Source organism: Larus michahellis, chromosome 6, assembly GCF_964199755.1.
Source record: "Larus michahellis chromosome 6, bLarMic1.1, whole genome shotgun sequence".
NCBI classification, from domain to species: Eukaryota; Metazoa; Chordata; class Aves; order Charadriiformes; family Laridae; genus Larus; species Larus michahellis.
In genome coordinates, this window is record NC_133901.1 from 57,953,868 (window position 1) to 57,973,872 (window position 20,005).

General features: G+C 61.9%; 1 protein-coding gene across 2 annotated transcripts; it reads right to left on the bottom strand.

Annotated features, from left to right (window-relative positions):
• Nucleotides 1-5,615: 5,615 nt before the first annotated feature.
• PPRC1 (PPARG related coactivator 1) lies at nt 5,616-19,429 on the bottom strand. Of its 2 annotated transcripts, none has more exons than XM_074592286.1 (14): nt 19,277-19,429; nt 15,393-15,536; nt 15,042-15,194; nt 14,506-14,616; nt 11,299-14,107; nt 10,832-10,885; nt 10,362-10,422; nt 9,951-10,018; nt 8,990-9,788; nt 7,268-7,441; nt 7,034-7,097; nt 6,649-6,770; nt 6,355-6,506; nt 5,616-6,039 (listed from the first exon to the last, which is right to left on the bottom strand). In XM_074592286.1, the coding sequence occupies exons 1-14, from the start codon at nt 19,418-19,420 to the stop codon at nt 5,936-5,938; spliced, it is 4,959 nt and encodes a 1,652-aa protein (XP_074448387.1). In that variant the 5' UTR covers nt 19,421-19,429; the 3' UTR covers nt 5,616-5,935. The 2 variants fall into 2 exon arrangements, with proteins under 2 accessions (XP_074448387.1, XP_074448386.1); XM_074592285.1 differs by having other exon boundaries at nt 15,042-15,197.
• Nucleotides 19,430-20,005: the final 576 nt, after the last annotated feature.

Below are 20,005 nucleotides of genomic sequence, written 5' to 3' on the forward strand. Positions count from 1 at the left end.
GCTTCTGTGAAAAAGGAATGGCATGATGCTAGGATGCATCAGACAAGTTATTTTTAGCAGAGACAGAAACATTATTGCCATTGCGCAAGGCATTGTGAGACTTCTTCCAGAATATCCTTGTAGCTCTGCATCCAGGAAGGATAAATTTCCACTGCACAGAGGAAAAACTATTTGGATACTGAGACAAACAAGCACCAGCTGATGAAGATCTACTAGAAGAGTTTGGCTTGTTCTGGCCAGACAGAGGCTGAGAGGGGACAAATGTATTTCTGAAGAACCACTGAAAGAAAATTGTAAATAAGAAAATGTTAAGAAGATCTTTAAGACATGCAATAATGGCACAAAATAATGAATAAGTTTAGATGGTGAATTAGAGAGTTTCTAGTCCTGCCAGGAATGAAGTTCAGGACCAGCCTTTCAAGAAGGGTAATGGGACAGAGAAACTCAGGTCAATTTAATGTACAGTTTGACAGAACTCCCTCTGGAAACTTCTAAAGGGAGGAGCCCTAGAGATGGTCAGTTTAACTCCTGGCTGTCCAAGGAGTCAGCAGCAATAAGGCTGTTTGGAGGAGGTGCTGCTTCAGCCCCCAGCTTCCAGGTTTCTGATGGTCACTGTGAAGATGAGGAATAAACAGTTTCCCTTCTGAAGGTACTGAGGTTTTCCTTCTTCCAGAGCACTAAAGACAAGCTCTGGGCATCATGCATTGGCGCTCCCAGCATTACAGTCCCAGAGGTCTGCTCACACATTAGGCTTAACTCTATTGCCAGATTAGGGTCAGGAGGGATTTTTCCGGGACTGATAGAAAAATTGTGGTTGTATTTTTTTTGTATGGCTTTGGGGTTTTTTGGGATTGTTTTTTTGTTTTGCTTTGGGCTTTTTTTTTTTGCACTTCTCCAAGTTCACATCTATTTTCTAGATCCTATGTAATTCTTTTCCACAAATTCTCCGCCATCGCCAGGTTGCAGACCTGATGGTCCCTTAACCTCCCTGCTTGCTTCCTGTGGCATCTTACAGCTGCAGCTTTTTTGCCGAGAGGAGTCAGGAAGCATTTGCAGCGCCTGATTTGTGGGGACAGTGGAGGAAATGTCCGGTTTAGAGGCACCAGCAGAACATTCATTGCACCTTTACTCACAACTGCAGGACACTTGACTACGGGGTGACCCTGGAGGACTGCCCAATGTGAACACAAGTACATATGATGACTGCAAAAGCAGCTGTAAGGGGGAACATGGGAATTAACCCAGACTCTCAGCCGTACAAGCATGGATTTTGAGCATGCACAACCACTGGCTGGCCTCCAGGGTTTGCCTGCAGGCAGGGATTTGGGACAAGGGATGTGTAAGAGACCAGAGAAGGTATGAGAGGTGAGGGAGCCCCAAACCTGCAGGTTCTGCGTGCCATAGAGGGATGAGCATCGCTCCCAACTCTCTGGGGCTCTTCTGAGCCCACATTTCCAGTGATCCCAGCACCAAACTCCCACGGCCCCTCTCCACAGGTACCCTGAAGCTGGGTATGCCCGTGAGGCTCCCCGTGCAGGGAGCCCAGGCTGGGAAGGCACAGCTCACGACACAGCAGCAGCCTCTGCTTTGGGTCAGGACCTCTGTCAAGGGCTGGTGGTCCCAAGGAAGGGAATGGGTGCAAACAGCGAGGAGCATTGCATAGCCAGGTTTGTGCGTGGCGCCTCTCCCCACGGAGGTCCCTGACAGCTTTCAGGATGAGCATGCTGAACACCTTAAGTTGGATCTTAAGTGTGAACATGCGAAGTGTGGAAAAGCACACCCACCTCATAGCAATGTGGGTGCTCAGCACCTGGTAGCACCCAACTCCAAGGTCCCAGAACAACCTTTCCTGAGGATAAGGGGCTCTGCTTTTGCTGGGGAAATGTGGAGCTCTGCAAAGCAATGGAGCGAAAAGCTGTACAGCCTCCAGTCCTGGGCAGAGGTGTGCAAGGAGTGCTCCTGTCAGACTCTCCTACTGCCTCACTGACTTTTGCACTCGGGCTCCAAAACTGCTTACACACAGAGCACAGGCCCCTCATCTTCCATGTTTTACCCGTGATGAAAGACCACGCTGGGTGCCCTTCTAGCTGCTTTCTAGCTTGGACATCACATTCAGAACATAGTAATGCAAGAGGGAATGAGAAGGGAAAGGGAGGAGGAAGGTGTGAAATCAGCATCAGATCCTTGGGAGTTTGTTCCAGCAGAAGGGCACAGATAGCAGAGCCTGGCACAGGAGGGTTAGGGACAACCACAAGAGAGTAGAGCCTGCAGCAGGAACAGAAGGGGAAAGGTTAAAAGTGCCTTGAAGAGAAACAGAGTGAAAACCCCAGCTCTGCTTAATGACCTCTCAGAAAACACCCCCTGTGGAGCCCCCAGCCATGTGCTGCTGCAGCTCGAGGCAGAGCCACTCATGCAGGCAGCAAAAGGATGCCGAAGGATGCTGCGACTTGTAGGAGGAAGGTTAGTTGTCCTCCATGCACCACATGCCTTGGGTGAAGTGGATTTACTTACAAGAGAACCCCCCAAGGAGCTGGGGTTCCTACAAAGCCCCAGCTCTGCTCCTCACCTCTGGCATGCCTCTGGCAGGGGAAAGACCCACGGGTACCGCAGAGCTGCACTCCAGCCTCTTCCAAAGGGCACCTGCAAGGCGAGGGGGACTAATCTGGGCCAGCGATGTGGCCACCAGCAGGACTTACCTATTGGTGCGTGCAGAGAAGAGACAAGGCATGGCTCTACGTTGGGAGCTCCAGGTCCAAACTCCCAAACTGGGCTGTCTGCAGTGCAGCAGGGTGGTCCGGCTGGCACGGGGGAGGGACACAGAGCTGCCTGCTGTCGAGCCAGGGGCCATCCATGCAGGAAACAACTCCAACAAGAGCCAAAGGCAGGCACCTCCTGTCTGCGTTAGAGCTCAGGGGATGCATCCGTGCTGCCCTGCTACCACAACAGCTGTGGTCACCGCGACTGCAGCTGTACCTGCTGGCTGCAGGGCTGAGTGAGGACATGCTCCGAGTGCTGCTCCTCGATGCTGTCCCCCAATCCTCTCCAGACAGCTCCTGCCAGCACCCACCCTTCCAGAGAGCTGGCTGTGCACCGCTTCCCACTCTCCTGCCTCCTCTTTGACACGGTGCCTTTGCCACTGGCTGGGCGGCAGGAAAACACCTTTCCGCAACTCTCACACCCGCCCCAACAGACCTTAAATCAATAACCCCAGAACACAGGGCCAGGTTATTGCTAACGGAAACCATTAAGCTGTAACATGGGGGATAAAGCCAGCCTCTAACACTTGAAAGATTTATAGGGCACAACAGTAGGGCGTTAATTCTTTTGGCAACACAAACGCTTTCACACCCCCTGCCTTTCCTCACCTGCAGGAGTGAGGAGAGGGGACCATGTGCAGCCCAGCCCCAGGAATGCGAGGACTCAAGGACTCAGCCTCGTTCACACTGCAGCCAGCAGCACACGCATTTGGGGTGATGCTGTGCTTGCAGGGCTACCCAAATGCACACACCTCAGCTCCATGAGGTAGCACATCCCCAGGGGTTGTTCTGCCAGGGGACATCCCCCATGCCAAGCTCTGGCTTCCCCGTGACACCCCCAGCTCCTGCCCGCCTCCACAGCTGCAGCAGAGGTTCGAGGAAAGGCTGTGAAGAAACTTTCAGACCAGCTAAAGCTGTTGGAGAAACCAGCACAGCTCTTGGGCACATGAGCCCTTCCTCAGACCTGAATCAGCCCATAGCTTGTGGGTGTTTTTGCAGCTGGATGAACAGGCACCGTCTCTGAAACACTCTTGCTTGGATCCACACGCCCTCAGCGCTGCTGTGGCTGCTCGGAGACCACAGAGATGCTTGTCAGCACCGTGGTTGGCTCAGCTGCCCTGGGCAGGAGAGGGGTTGTACGTGCTGCAACAAAAGGGGTTTGCATGGACTCCCAAAAAGGGACACTCTCATCAACCCCCCAAGTCCCTGCCAGGCCCTAGCTTTCAACCCTTTCTGCCAAGCTGATGTCCCTGGGAAGCACTGCTTTACTGATTAACAGCCCCCCACCCGCATCCCCCCGGTCCCACTCACACCTTTGTCGGCAGCGACCTCCTTGTACCCTCCCTTGTGCAAAGTCCAGTGCCAGGCAGGAGAAGACAAGGTGGGAGCTTGCCCCAGGGCTCAACCCGCTGGCAGCCTCACCACACCCCACATACCTGGGGTAGCCTTGAGGCCTCCCTGGGCCGAGCTACGGAGCAGCAGGAATCACCCAGCGTGCAGGCAAGAGCATCCCTCTCCACCCAGGGGAGCAGAGAGGGCACAAGTGGGCTCCAGCCACTGTGCTAATCCCGCACCATAAACCTGCTGCAGCACACCCCAGGCACACCCCCCACAAAAGGGCCTCGGAGGCCTGACCATGATCCAAGCAGCAGCATGAGCTTGGCTGAACCCCCCACCCTCCATCACACCCGCTGGACACCCCGCCCTGGGTTTATTGCTGCTGTTCCCTTCCCTGCTCTCCTACTAGAGGAATGGATGCTGCCTCCATCAAGGAAGGGATTTGGGAGGGACTTTGACCGGCCCCCTCACACGCCAGGCACTGCAAGGAGCCCTGGGGAGGTCCATCCCCTGCCCATCCCTTCCCTCCATGCTCCTCCAGCTCTGCGGAGCCCAGCCAGGCTCCCCCACACCAGGGTGTGCTGAGAGGGGGCCCAACCAGGCACCACCACACCCTGCCCAAGCCTGTCCCAGACCTGAAGCAGGGGTTCTCAATGCCATCTTGGAGTTCCGAGCCAGCACTGCCAACTCAGCTGGGGATCCCCAGGCTTGTCCCAGCCCAGGAGCAGCCCAAGGCAGGGCTTTTCTCCAGCTGCCAGCAAAAGAGCCGGGTGCAGGGCCCTGGCACTGCTGGCTCAGGGCAAGGTGCAGGGAAGATGCTCGGCAGCGGGCCCAAGCACTCTCCCTTGGGACTGCCTGGGAACACCCTTCTCCATGACCTTCAGTGCACTGCGGGGAGCTGGACAGGCCTCCTGCACCCCCTCCCCATCACTGTCCATCCTTCCTCTGCCAAGCACCATCCCCCTGTGCTCTGCCCGCTGCGGATGCCTGTAACCTCTCTGCAGTCACACCAACACCTCTCCCTCAGGGGACACACGGAGATGAGATGTCAGACATCCCTCTCCTTCTGGCGAGCTGGAGCAAAACCAACTAGCAGGCTTGAAGGGGACAGGCAGCCATCGTGGTTGCACACACTGCCCTCAGAGCGGGCAGACCCCTGCCCGTGCTCCTGCCAAGGGCTTGAGCCCCTAGTACCCCAGCCCACAGCAGGGAGCGGCGGTGGAGGATCTTGCACTGCCCCTCTGTGGCCACCACGGGAGGTGCAGGTGGCCCCAAAACCCAACCGGGTGCCTCAAGGATAGGGTGCTGAGTCCTCACTCCAGCAGAGCCCAAGAGACGGTCAGAGGGGTCTGCACTGCCTGTCCTCAAAGAGGCGTTCACCCTGTGCCCGGCCATTTGGGAGCTGCCATAGACCCCTCAGGGCAGCTCAGCGACCTTAGTCTTGCCCCAGTTTCCCCAGTCACCCCACTCCTGCACCCAGTCCCCAACCTGTGCTACTTCTCATGGGGCCAGACCCCAGCACAGAGCCCCCAGGATCCTGAGGGGGCACAGCCTGAGCCCACGCCTGGGAACAGCCCACGGGAAGGAGGAGACGAGGCAGCGCTACTGTTTGGGCATCCGCATTTATTACGTGGCTGGGGCAAGCCTGGGGCTGCCACTCGCCTGGGCCCCTCCGGTCAAAGGCAAATGACCCGTCCTCCTTAAATACTGGTTATAAAACAAATTTCTTTTTTTCCTTTTTCTTTTTCTTAAAAACCCCAACTCTCTCTCTCTCTCCATACTTTTTTTGTCTTTTGTGTTTGAGTATAAAAGTGGGGGCGGGCGCTCCGCCTCGCCTGCCGCTACCTCCGCAGGCTGCGCTGTGCCTGCCGCAGCAGCGTGTCGAAGTCCAGGGAGTCAAACTTGCTCTTGACGGGGGCCGGGTCGAAATCCTCACGGTTTGAGTCTGGAAGACACAGGAAGAGGCTGCCTTGAGCCATGGGGACACTGTTCTGACCATCCCTGCAGCAACTCCTTCCCATCTTACTTCACATGCCAACCTCCAGACCCAGAGCTGGGCTGATGGAGGACCAGACCTGGCCTCCATCACAGCGCTGGAGGGATGGGGAGCCCCCATCCAACCTCCCCTGAGGACAGGACTTTCCCTGAACACGGCCCTGCCCAACCAAGCGTGACCAATCCCAAGGATGGGGACCCCTACTCCTGGGAAGGAGAGAGGACCCATGGTGCCACCCCTCAACGTGGGGGCTGCACAACTCACCCAAGTCGGCATAGTTCCTCCTGCAGAACTGCCGGCGGCCACCAAAGCACAGGTCGAAGGGCTGCTCATCTGGGCGCCGCAGCTTGTGCCCGCTCTCAATAGCAGCAAAGGCTTCTTCGGCATAGCGGTAGGTGACAAAGCCATAGTTGTCCCTGGAGCCAGAGAAGAAGAAAGAGATCAGTGGCAACGCAGTATGTTTGTCCCACCTTGCTCCACACTGTCCCCTTGAACAGGAAAGGGGCCAAGAGAAGCCACCTCTGGGAAGAGGCTGCCCCACATCCCTGCAGCTCTTACCCCTCGGATCGGAAGTGCAGGGTGCACTCTTCAATGTCCCCAAACACAGAGAAGCGGTGCCGCAGCTCTGACCGTGTCATCCTGCTGGGGATCTTGCCAATAAACACAACTCGCCGCTCCTCCTGCGGGCAGGGATGCGCCATCATGTGAGATGGGAACAGGGGGACTCAGCGTCTCCCAACGTTGGCATCTCCGAGCCCTCCCAGTGAGCAGGACCCCTTGCACAGAGCACCCTCCCAGCATCGCCACCCATCACACCATGCCCTGGCCAGAGCCTCCCAGAAACACTGACCACAAGGCTGCAAGCCCATGGCTTTCTCAAGTGATGGAGGGGCTGGGGACCCCCAAATCTTCAGCCCCAGCTTCCCAGCCCTCCAACACTCACTATTGCACGTTCCTTCTGGAGGATCCTCTGCCTTTGGTAGTGGTCCTGTGCATCGTAACTGTATCTGGTAGGGCAGAAACGGGACATGTGAGCTACAGGGTCATGGGGGTGCCAGAAGAAAGTGATCCCAGACACAAGGGAGATACTGAAGGAGTGGTCCACTCCTGCCCAGGACACAGGGGGCTGGGAGATGGCTTGGGGGAGCTCAAACCCCTGCAGGGTGGCCACACTCACCTTCTCCGCCTGTTACTCCTCCTGCGGGGCGAGGGGGAGCGGGACTGGCTGCGGGATGTGGACCTGGATGAGTAGGAGGATGTTGATGATGACGATGAGGACCTGTCCCGGGACCTGCCACATGACCCACAGCTGGAGCGAGAGGAGGAGCTGTGGGAACATCTTGAGCGGTACCTGGGGAAAGCAGAGACACAGCTCAGTGCTGAGCCCTCAAGATGCCCAGCACCATGAGGCTCCGGAGAAGAAAAAGACTCAGTCCTCCCCGAGGTACCCAGCACCCCACTCAGACAGGGCCCATCCCCAGGGTAAGCTGGGCTATGGAAACCTCTGCCCAAGTTTGCTGGGGCAGTGGCAACACTACAGAGACGTTGCTCCACTTGGCTCCAAACACTGCAGTGAAAAGGGAGCAGGCTCACAACAGGTGAAGAGCCTCTGAAGAGCAAGGAATAGTCACAGAGGAACCATGCAGCACATGGCTGTGACTGCGCAAGGACCCGGGGGGGCTGGGGCTGCTGTGCTGAGCCCCACACGGTGCACAGGATAACACTGGAGCCATCACATCCACATTGCACTCAACAGCCGTGCAAATGGAGACCGTACGTGCCTCCAACCACAACAAGGGCCATGGCATAGCACTGGGACAGGGCTGGGCTTCTGTGCTCACAGCCTCCTGCCCGCAAGAGCTTCTCTGGCAAGGACAGGCAAAGCTTAAGGACAGCATGACTGAAACCCCTCTGGGATCAAGCTGTGCTGCCTCCAGCCAGCAGCAGCATCCCTCTCCGAACATGCTGCCCACAGGTGGTCCCCGCTACAGGCGAACCCAGGCCCCATGTGGGGCATGCTGCCTGGTACTGGTACTGCCACATATTCTCCTGGAGGACAGCGGGTCAGGATGGCACAGTCCGTGGGGACATTTCCCAGCACAGGGACAGCTGCATTTGCTGGAAAGCCAAGCCAGACAGGGCAACTCCCTGAGCTGCACGTCCTTGGGACACGGCACTATATATGTGCCCTTTCCAGCTCCCACCTCCACCTATTGGCCACTGATGGAGGGGCCTTGGTTGGACAAGCCCTTCATGCCCAGTGATCTGGGATGTCTCCAGAGTTGGTTGAACATACAGGGAAGGGGAGATGAGGGATCCCTTGCCAGCTGTAGTGCCTCTCACCCCAGCTGGGACAGGCTGTGCATCACTCAGATGCACAAGACTCCAAAAGAAACACGTCCCACAGAGACCAAGCCGCCCCACTTTCCTACGCAGCCACCTCCATGGGGAGCTCCTGAGGCAGCCAAGCCAGACAGGTTTTTCTCTGCTTGCCTCCAGCAGCCCCCTGGAGGGCTCCATTGTGGCTCCTCATTTCTACACCCAGGGCTGCATCAGTCCCACAGCAAACACCAACACCTGCAATAATACCCCAGAAAAAGCATCCAAAAGCCAAGGTGCAGCCAAGAACTCATACCATGGTGTTCCAGGAGTAAGGAAGCCTGGCTCAGCAGTGGCCTCACAGGCACACCTGCCCAGATGTGAGGTTCAGCCAGACACTCACTATCAGGGTGTCAGTGCAGCTCCCCCAGTCTCTGCGAGCCAGGCATCCCTTCAAAAGGGCCACCAGGACAAAAAGATCAAATACAGTCAACATAAAGAGGTGTCTGGGCACCCTCGCAGAAGACCATCCACCAGACAATTGCCCATAGAGCAAGCGGACCGATGCTCCACCACTTACCTTCGCCACCGCTTGGGTGGTGGGGAGAATGACCGTGACCGGGATCGGGAGGACGAGGATGAAGATGAAGAGGAGGACTCACTAGCTCCATCTGAACTGGAGCTGAAAGAACGGCTGGCACGGCTCCGGCCAGCCCTCCAGCTACCAGCAGAGGGGCTGGGTGAGTCCCGGGGTCTCCGGTAGCAGCGCAGGGACCTCTTGGCAGCAGCACGACTGGGCTGGGCACTGGGAGTCCGCACCTCCTGGTCCCGGCAGGGGGATGCAGCGGGAGACAGGAGCACGGAGGTGGGGGGGCTGCTGCACCCGGCGGTGGCCTTATTTGGGACGCTAGTCCGATAATCCAGGGGAGCTAGGCAGGCCGTCCCCAGGGGCTCCTGGCTGGGCCCCACGGTGGTGCTGGGAGCTGGCGGGGTGGACTTGGGCTGGTCCAGCGTCCGTTTGGTTAAGGAGGAGATGGGTTTGATAGTGATGTCCCGGTGGTGTTTGACGTTCCAGCGGGAGCCGCCCTCAGTAGGGGGCTGTGTGCCAGGGCCGCCATTGCTGTCCGGCCGCACCGCACCCGGGATGCAGTAGTCGTGGTCTCCCGAGCAGACGTGGCTGGGGGCTGAGCTGGTGGTGGCTGGTATTGGGCTCTTCCCCTGGAGCTTGCTTGGGGGCAGCGGCTTGGCTTTTACCAGCTTGGTTGTTTTCTGGGGCCCTTCCTGGGACACGGACCCGGGCGACTTGGCCTTGGCCAGCAACGAGACAGCAGGCAATGGCTTCCAGAGCTGGTGGGGGGGCGTCGCTGGGGGAGTGAGGCCTGCAAGAGGACCGGAGGGCTTTAAAGAGCAGCCCCCTGCTTCAGCCCACCTAACTGGGGTCCTTCCTGGCTCGGCTCCCCTCAAGCCCCAGTGTCTCCCCCAGCCCCACAATAGCCCCTGCCAGGACACAGCGGGCTCCGCTGCCTCGTCCCAAGCATTACCTGCCACGTTGGCCAGCTCAGAGGCTTGCAGGCCATCCAGGGGCTTCCTGTCCTGCTGGGTCTCAGGCCTGAAAAGTGGAAAGGAGCTTTGTCGAATGTGCCCAGTCCCCCCACCCGAGCTGCCCCACCAGCCAGTCTGGGAGCGGAGAGGACCTGAGAGAGCTGCAAGGATGGAACTTGCACAACCCAATCATGCCCATCACTGCTTCCCCTTATTTTTCCCCCTCAGTCCCAGCTCTTGCCCCCAACCCAGCGAGAAGCTCAGCCCCTCCTGGGCCAGCAAACACAGCCCCTGGTGCAGTTCGGACCCTGCCAGGACTAAGAGCTGCCCCGTGCCCCTGTTGAAGGTAGGGCTCAGCCCTCTACCAGGCTCCACACTGGGGCACCGGCTGCGAAGGTCTTGGTACTCACCCAGAGCTCCCCACCGGACGCCTGTCCTCAGGGGGCTGCACGGGAATCTCCTCCTTCTTGGCTGAAAGGAGAGAGGGTGGGTGAGGGTGGCGAGAGGCTGGGTCAGGAGGACAAGGGACAGACCCTGCGTACAGGGACACACACATAGCACCCCAAGCACTGCCAGGGAGAGGCTTCACAGCACCCCAAACTCTGCTCCCTACAGAGAGAAGCTGTACATCCCCTTTCCTTCATGGGCTCTTCACCACCCTCTTGGCTGTCCTGGGGACCCCTAGCCACTTTCACAGGCCAGGAAGGAGACTGGTGCAGAGACACCTCCAGGACAAAGCACCCAGGCAGGGTAACACCAGCCCGCAGGCAGCATTGTCCCGCCCCCCCCTGCTCCCACCCCACCACAAGGAACACAAGCAGCCCGGGGAGGCCAGCAGGGCACAGAGAGTCCCGCGGGGGATGGCACGCCGCATCCGCACCTTCAGTCTTCTCGAACTGCTCCAGCAGGCTGGACAGGTCGGTGGCTTCGATCCCTGGGCCAGGGAGAGAGCACATTAAGTCAGGTCAGCCAAAACCCTCCCGGCACCATGGGGATGCACCTCAGCCCCATCCTCCCCCTGCATCAGCCTCCCCAGATGACAGGGCGAGCGCTGGGGAGAGGCAGTGGCAGAGCCTGCAGCAACTCCACATCTCCCACAGTGAGGACAGGAGCACCCAGCTCTGCAGCCCCAGGAGGGACCAGTTTGGGCACAGCCAGCCCAGACCATCCACTGGAGGCAACGTCCTGGCAGAGCGCTGGGAAGAGACTGCAAGCCCGCGGGCGCAGCTTTGCCACCCTCACCCACAGAAGTGCCAGGAACCAGTCCCGCTACCTGGGCTGCCGGCAGCACCACAGCCTCACCGACTGGCGACGCTCAGCCCAGTGCCCCACAGCCCTCCCGCTCACCGATCTCACTGATGAAGGCTTGCACAATGTCCTTGCTGCTGTCGCTGGGCTGTGCTGGGCTGAGGAGCGGCTGGTGCCTCCATGGCCGTGTGGCAGGTGCCTTGGTGGGCAGGCTGCTCTCTCGACTCGCTTTCAGTGGTGCTGCCACAGCCTGGGAGGTGGATTTTTGGCTGGGTGGCTCCTGCCCAGTAGTTGCCTTGGGCTCCGGCAGAGTTTTCTCCTCTGACCCCTTGCCTGGCCCTACAATCTCCTCTGTGGGGCAGGTGCCAGGGGATGCCCCAACAGGGCCAGTGGCAGGGGACACCTCTGCAGGGCAATGGGTGGCAGCTGGGGGGGCCTTTGGGAGCTGGGTGGGGGTTGCAGCCTGGGTCTCCTCCAGAGGTTGGGCGGGGGCAGCCTGGGGGTCTGCTGTGTGCTGGGCTGGCGCTGCAGGAGGGACCCTGCTGGGCTGGGCAGCAGAAGCCGATAGAGCTGCCAGGGGCTGGGCAGGGGCTGGGGCAGGAGGAGTCTTGGGGAGAGAGCTCTCCCCCGCCAGCCGTGCCTGCCTCCTGGGGTCCGACACCCTGCTAGTTGCTGGCCTGGCTGGGCCACCAGCAGCCCCCATCTCGCTGGCAGGAGCAGTAGACGGCTGGGCGAGGAAGGTCGGTGGCTCTGGACAGCTGAGCGCAGGGGTGGCAGGAGGCTGCCCGTGCAGGAGGGCCGTGCTGGGGTGGCCACCAGCCGGAAAGGCAGCAGCACCCTGCAGTGCCGCTCCGGGGTCCCCGTACGCCAGAGGAGGCACCGGAGGAGGCACCGGAGGTGGCATAGGGATTCCTGGCCAGTAGGATGGAGGTGCCCACCCTACCGGGGCGTAGGGGCCGCCGGGGCCAAACGCAGGCGGGGGTGGCACGGTCGGTGGGGGCCAGGCGATGGCTGGAGGCGGGAGGCCAGGCACCATGTGAAAAGTACTGGAGGAGCCGGCACTGGGTGGTGGGGGCAAACCATGGCAGCCCATGGGCTGCGGGTTGAAACAGGGCCAGGAAGGCACTGGTGGGTAGAGGGCGTAAGCACCGGCAGAGGCTGGCGGCATCCCGGTGGGGGCCACCCCAGGGGCTGGGGGCACATTTGGTGCGACAAAAGGCATTGGTGTTGATGGGGGTGCTGGAGCCATGGCAGGTGCCGGAGCCATGGCAATGGCTGGAGCTGTGGCAGTTGCCGGAGCTGAAGCCAGAGCGGTGGGAGCTTTGCCAGCAGGAGAAGGGACAGCAGTGGGGCTGGCTGGTTTCTCCGGACTCTTCTGAGCGCTGGCTGCCTCAGTGGCAGGGCGCATGGGCGACACCAGGCAGGGGATCTCTGCCAGCTCTGTCGGAGGCTCGGGGATGCTGGGCCACTTGCTGGCTGCTTGCTTCTCACCATCCTTCCTGTCACCTGGGCTGGGCTGGCGGTGCAGCATGCGGATGCGGTATTCCCGCAGGCTCAGGGCCTTGGGTTTGGCTTCCCTGGGCAGGCCCTCACTTGGCTCTGTTGCCGGCAGGCTCTGGGGGGGCTCCAGCCCCACACCTTGCTCCGTGAGCGGAGAGGCAGCCTCCGAGACCCCGACGCCCTGTCCAGTAGCCGGCTGTGCATCTCCCTCACACTCAGCTTGGTCTGCTGGGCTGGGACACGTGGCTGCTGGCTGCTCCTCCACATTTGGTCCGGTCTTCTCCAGAGGCACCACAACCTCAGCCTTCTCTAGGGCTATGCTCACTGTTTCTGGTGCCGGCTCCTTCTGCAGCTCCCGTTGCCCTTTCTCAAGCAGGCAGGCCCCTGTCGTGCTCCGGGGCCTGCCCCGGGGCCGTGGCACCCGCTCGACATGCAGCTCCATCTGCCCTTCCTTCCGGGCTCGCTCCAGCTGCTGTGCCAGGAAGTCCGAGACCTGGGTGGAGGGACAGGCTGCCCGCCGCCGGCTGGTGGGCTGCTGGCCCGGGGGCTGCCCAGAGCCAGCTGAGCGGAGCCGGTGGGCCACGCAGTCCCTGCCTGGCCTGGCCTGCTCACTTTGGTCCTCCTCTCCTTTCTTTTTCCGACTCTTCCTTGCTCTCTCACGGCCGCGTCCCTTCTCAGAGCCCTCGCGTTTACCACCTGCTGGAGCCCCCGTGCTGGGCTGGGAGCTGCTGTCGGGGCTCCAGGCTCTGGGTCCTGCTTTCTCTGGGGGGCACATGCTCTCTGGAGTAGTGCAGGAGGGCTCCTTTCCAGGTGGTTTCTCCTCCTTCTCCTCCTCCGTCCTGTTTTGCCGGGCTGGAGCTCCTGATGGCTCCTCTCTATCCTCTGGGATTGACTTCCCAGTACTCTCTGCTGCCAGGAGTTGGGGCTGCAGGTCGGGGAAGCTGGGAGCCAAGGGCTGCAGGACCACGGGGATCTCCACACTCTCCCCCTCGCCAGGCACAATTTCCAGCAAGACAGGACCACTCAGGAGCTCCTTGGCCACAGGCTCGGTCTCGGGGTCCAAGCACACAGTGAAGGTGGGCAGGCAGTATGGGTGCATGGACTTCACCAGCTCACTCAGGGACACGTCACCTGTGTTGATGATGCAGGGGTCTTCGCGCTCCTCCAGTGCCGCCCCAGCCCTGCTCACACAAAACTCCCCAGCCTCCATGCTGCTGTCTCGCTCTGGGCTCAAGGCAGCTTCATCCTCCTCTTCCTCCCCATCGCTGCGCTGCGGCAGGGGCTGCTCTCGGGCCCGGTGCCGGCCCACCTTCCTCTCCACCCTTGGGGTGCTGCAGACTTGCTTCTTCGGCAGCGCTGGGTCCTCGAGGCCATGTGCGGCACGGTCCCAAGCCAGGTCTGTGTCGGTCTGGGAAGGGGAAGCGAAGTGATCATCAGCTCCTGGTCTTTCACCGGAGCCACCCTGGGCAGAGCCAGCTGTGGGTCTGCTGCAACTCTGCAGCAAAGCCCCCGGGCAGACACAAAGGTGGAATATGTTTGACCCTCCCAGTAAGACGCAACAGAGCTGGAAAGCCCCCACCTCTACAGGGGCATCCAAAGCATCCCCAGTCCCACAGAACCCACCAGCTGGGGAAGTCCCTGCTCACGCTGCCACTGGTGCCTTGCAAAAGCATTGCTTCTGAGAGAGGACACCTGTGCCAGGTGGGAAGGCAGGGGCTGGGGGGCAGCAGCAGGGACACAGTTACACCAGCACCACCATGACACCACTCCTTAATCTCCTTCAGCTTCCGCCGTTCAGTTGCTCACCTTCCCAACCACAGAGACGCTGCTGCTGAGAGGCCTGAGAGCCTTGGGCTGCTCCAGGGCTGGGCTCTCGCACTCCAGTGACGGACGGGATAAGCTGAGAAACTTCTGAAACTGGAGAGGAGACGGACAGAGGATGAGGTAGCATCAGATTTCTGCTGCTGGAGGGGACAGGCCACCCCCAGCCCCACAGTGGCCATGCATGTCACCCCGCAGAGCCCAGGAGGAAACTCAGCCCTGTTTCACCCATGGCACACACTCAACCCCCCTCTGGTTGAGCAGAGGGGGACGGGCTGCTCCCCAGAGCCTCTGCCACATCTCTGTCTCTTCACCAAGACCCAAGGTGAAGGCATGGCCCCCCAAGCTCACACCAGAGCCGTGGGGGTGTCCAGGGCTGGCTGGTCAGAGGAACCATCCCAGGGTGCTGGAGACCAGGGTCCTACCACCTCAGGACACCCTTGTGCCCGGACGTGGCAGAGCCCTGCCTGAGCATCTTCCCACCCATTTTGGCATCGGGCTGTCTCTGTCACACAACTCACCGAGGGATTATCCCGCTCCCGAGGGGAAGTCAGCAGCTCTGCGTCCATGATGGTGTCAAAGGGGGACAGGGTCTCATCGTCCGTGCTGTCCAGGATCTCAGTGATGGCAGTTAGCAGGGACAGCTCGTTCTGCGCATCCAGGCAGGCCTTGCTCTGCTGCAAGGGCAGGGGCAGTCTCAGAGGGTGGTGGGACACGGCCACAGGGGACCCTGCCGCCACCCCCACCATGCCACAGCCAGAGCCAGCCCAGCTGCCACTTCCCACACATTGGACTCGATGATCCCAAGGGTCTTTTCCAACCTAAATGATTCTATCATTCTATGGTTCCCACGCCCGTGTGTGTGTTCCCACCTCGCTCAGAGAGAGGTCCTCGATGATGGAGATCACAGAGGAGTCGAGATAGTTCTGCATCGTTCCCAGGATCTCTTCGGCCTCCAAGATGGTTTCCGCATCCAGCGACGTTAAGTTCAGGTCATCCTCCTCCAGGGAAAAGCACTGTCGAGGAGCACAGGGTAAATACTTTGCAAAGCACCACTACCAGCGCTCATCTCCTCCGCAGGGCACGTGGGCTCCCGACGGCCTGCGCTGCAAACGGCAGCTGAGCTCACTGCTGCACCCCCAAACACGCAGGGGAGGCAGGTGGGACACGGCTGCGCTGCTGGCCAGAAGATGGCTTTTCAGGAGAGGTTCGGACCAGTCCACCCCACTGCACAAAGCCCCGTGACACTTTCGGCCTGAGACCCTTCCGATCACCAGGGACACTTCCACACCGAAAACTCCCGCACGATTCGCTCTGCGTCTGCATGACTGGGAAAGATGAATCGATAAAACCCCAGTAATTCCCAGGCTCTGCCCAACACCACACATCGCTCATGCTGGATGGGGAGGGATAAAGCCAGCTCCCCCCACCCCATGGACTGTCACACGCTCCTCTGACTCCACTGTTGGTGCTTCAGATAAGCCCCAAAACATTACGAAATTCATAACGAAAGCGCAGGAGTCAGCAACAGGGATGCGGCCAGCTGCCACTGCCAGGGCCCTCTCCTGACACCCCTGCCGCAGGCTACAAGAAGACACGGACTGTACTCCCAATCCAGGACCAAAACGGCTTTATTACTCTTCTTCCTCCAAATTCCCAGCCCCACATCCTTTCCAGTCCCCCAGCCAGCTCCAGGGATGTTTGGGTAACGCTGGATAACTTCGGAAAGGTCTTTGCACCGCACTCCATGGTGCGACACAGCCCAGCGCTGCAGGGCGATCAGGAAAAGCCAGGAAAAGCGAGATGCCAGGCGAGGGCAGGGGGCTGTGGCCCCCGCCTAAGCAAAGCCACTGGATACGCAGCCTCTGCCAGGAGCAGAGCAGCAGTGCAGGCGTGTCGCACGCACGAGACGGGACGCGAATTCCTGTTTGCAGATGGGCTTAGGCAGAGATAACGCAGGCAGGGAAGATAAGGGGACCAAGGACGGAGCCCTGGGAGAGCACACCTCTCTCTGATGCAGCTCACCCGGGTTTCACATACGTCCCGCAGCTTCCACAAGCCTGAGCCCACGCAGGACAAAATGCCCCCCATCCCCTGTACAAGGTCTTGCCTGTACTTTGGACCACTCTCCTGGCAAGAGGGAGGCTGCGCTGGAGGGAGAGCAGGTGTTTCACTAAATAGGTGTTTCCTAAAATATGGCAGCACCAACGCCACCTGCCCAAGTCCCTGGGGCTCTTCAGAGCCTTGTCCCCATCCGACAGAGCAGGCACTTCTGGCTGTGGCACAGCCAGGAGCCCTCTGTGAACCTGGAGCATAGGCATCCCGGGACCAGGCTGGGAATCAGAGCCAGGACCCACCCGAATCCCCTCAGCCTGTTACTGCATGCCGACATGGCAGCCCCGAAGCGCAGGGGTCTGCAGTGGTTTGGGGCTCAGCAGCCTGGGCCTCCCGCTCCCAGGGCTCTCCGCCTGGAAGCGGAGCCCGACGGTGACACCAGGACCCTGCTCCACCCTGCCATGCAGATCAGGCTCTGGAGCAGTTTTGCCGCTCCGCATCTCCAGTCCCCTCCCTCAGCCAGCGCTGGCTGCCGGTCAGAACCTGGTGCGGAGCCCCGCTGGCAGCCCTCTACGGCGCAGCCTGGCTGCGATTCCCGGCCAATCCTCCCGGAGATACTGGGAGGAGCAGGGAAGCACATCCAGGCTCACACGCCCAGCACTGCCAAGCGCCAGCGTGCAGCCCTGAGTCAGCGGTGACCAGCAGGCAGAGGCACCCAGACCACCGGAGGAGCCAGCCGAAGGGGTCTCATGGAGCATCAGCAGCTGAAGGACGCGGGGACAAGGTCACCCCTGCCTGCTGATGGCAAGGGGGTCCGGGGGAAGCCCCGGGGGTTGCATGGCCCTGCCCATCTTGCCGCAGGGCTGGCTCTCCCCAAAGGCAGCATCTAATAAGAGGTTTCCAGCCATGACCGGCACTGGACGTTTGGAGGGAGGGAAGTAAAATCCTCCCACTCAAATGGCCTCTTCCCGCAGCTCCAGCCCGCAGCCCGGGAGGGAGGGAGGGCGGGCGATCTCCCAAGCCCTCCTCGACTCCGTTGACTCAGCGCCTTGCAACAAGGAGTCCCACAGCCGTGAGTCACCGGCGAATGAGGCCGCGTTCCCCCAGGACTCCCTTTGATCCACCTGGGGCCGGGCACCTCCGTCAGCCCTCGACACTTCTGCGTCGGGGCAGGGGCACCAACCAGCCCAGCCTGCTCCCGCCTCCCTGTCCCCCCTCGCTCCGGAGGCAGGGGACACACAGCCTGCGTGCCCCCACAGCTCCCTGTGTTTGCTTTACGCTCAGCAGCGCAGCAAAGAGGTTGCGGGGTCATGGGGACATTCAAGGACAGGCTTAGGTGACACCGCACCTGGGGAGAAAGGGAGGACACCCGCAGACCCGCAGCAAGCTTTGGGCACACGGGGAGACAGAATTTGAGCCAACAGCTTGAGACAGAGGTGGCCTGAGTGTGGCCACCAGCTCCTGTGGCACGCAGCCAGGGACACTGCGCTTGCCACTGTGGTACCCAGGGGGCACAATCGGGGCCTCCGCGGGCAGCTGCCCAGCTGAGCTGCGCCGGTGACACTGCGACACGTGTGCCCAGCGTGCCGTGCCGGGGCTACGCCCCAAGCAGAGGGCGGCCATCCTCCACGCACTGGCCACGGGCAAGCTACCAAGGCAAGCTCTCACCTGGCCGGGTCTACCGGCAAGGGCACGGGGGTGAGCCCGGGAAGTCGTGGGGGCTCCAACCGGCTGGCCCGGCACCGGCAGAGGATGCTCCGGGGATTTCTCAGCTGTTTTTGGGAAGCATCAGCCGGGAAGACACCTATCTTCCCTAAACGCAGGAGGGCCCCTCTGCGTCCGGGAGGGGCACGACGGGCTCGTTATCCCCTTGCCCGGGCTCGGGGTGGGGAGCAGCACCCCCACCGGGCAGGAGCTCCCTAGAAGGGGCAGGAGCGTGGGCGTCCCCAAAATCCCGACCAGCGCACAGCGCAGGTGCCCGCGGCTCCCGTCCAGGGGTGCTGCACCCTCGCGCTCCCCGCCCGGGCACCAGCGCGCCCATCGCCGGCACCGGCAGGGTCCCGCCGGGGCCGGTGACACCGGTGGTGGCAGGGACACTGCGCACGGGCGGCAGCACCGCGCCCCAGACCCGTCCCGCTGGAGCCGGAGACGCTTCCTCCGCGATAAACCCCCACTGCCCCCGGGATAAGCTCCCGGGAAAACTCCCCCGTGCCGGAGCACGCCGCGTCCCCTCCACCGGGAGCTCCTGCCACAGAAACCGGCGGGTGTCTGCGTCCCAAATCGCCCCCCCGCCCCGCCGCGGCCGCAGGTAGCGAAGGGCGGCGCGGGGATGGAGAGACGGCGGGAAGGGGGGGACCTGGCCGGCGACCCCCAGTCCCCCACTCCCCAGGGGCTGGGTGTCACCAAGACCCCCGCCCCGGCGGGTCCCGGGGCCGTGCCGCAACCGCCCCCCCCCCGGCATCCCGCCCAGGGGTCTCCCCGCTCCCGTTGCCGCCGCCGCCGCCACCCCACGCCCAGCGGGAGAGCACCGGGCGCTCCGCTCGGCCGGCAGGAGCGGCGTTCCCCCGTCCCAGGCCGGGGCCCCCGCCCGCCAGCGGGGTGGCAGGCCCGCTCACGGCACACGTGGTGCCGCCGCCACCGCGGGAGCCGCCCCGGCCTCCACGTGTCACGGCGCGGCCCGGCGCGCTCCGCCGCCGCTCACCTGCAGGGGACTGCCGGCACAGAGGGACGGGTCCCGCGGGGCTCCGCCACCCGCCAGCCCTCGCAGAGCGGCCCCGGCGGCGGCGGCACCGCCGACCCCGGCCCCGGCGGCGGCGGGCACCGCTCCGCCCCGCAGCGCCGCCATCTTGGCGCCTCAGCTCCCAGCGCGGCCACTGCCGCCGGCGGCACGTGACCGCCGCCCGCCCCGCACTACAGCTCCCGGCGGCCACCGCGCCACCCCGCCCCTCCCCGCGCGGGGCATGCCGGGAGCGCACCCCTTCGCCGCCGTCGGCGGGGCGGGTGGCGGAGGCCGGCCGAGGGGGGCGGGCAGCGGCGGGGGGCGGGCGGCCATTTTGAGGGCGGGCAAGCCCCGCAGCATCGCCACCATCTTTGCGGCGGGCTTAGGGGAGGGAGAATGGGCCCCGCCCTGCGGCGCTGGGTGGGCGGGGCCGAGCGAGCGTCACTGGCGGGAAGCGCTCGGCGGGGGCGGGGCGGGGCGCGCATTTTCCCGCGGCGCCGGCTCTGCCGCACACGTGGGCCCGGACGGCCGCCGGGCTCCCTCGGCGGGGAACAGGACCCGCCTGTCCCCGGGGAGCGGGGACAGACTCCGGGCGGGGGTCGCTGCCCGACAGCGGTGAGCCCGCCCTGCCCTCCTTACCGGCGCCAAACCTGGCGCGGGGGCGATGTAGGAAGGGGGGGTAGGGGGGAACGAAGGCGGGGTGGGCACAGT

What these genes read in the sequence shown, in the direction of transcription:
- PPRC1 (XM_074592285.1), bottom strand. Translation starts at nt 19,420, where the DNA reads ATGGCGGCGCTGCGGGGCGGAGCGGTGCCCGCCGCCGCCGGGGCCGGG. An exon ending in GGGAGCGGGATAATCCCTCG is followed by an intron (nt 14,617 to 15,041) that starts GTGAGTTGTGTG and finishes TCTCCTCTCCAG; the next exon opens with TTTCAGAAGTTTCTCAGCTT. An exon ending in AGCCTTCATCAGTGAGATCG is followed by an intron (nt 10,886 to 11,298) that starts GTGAGCGGGAGG and finishes TCCCTGGCCCAG; the next exon opens with GGATCGAAGCCACCGACCTG.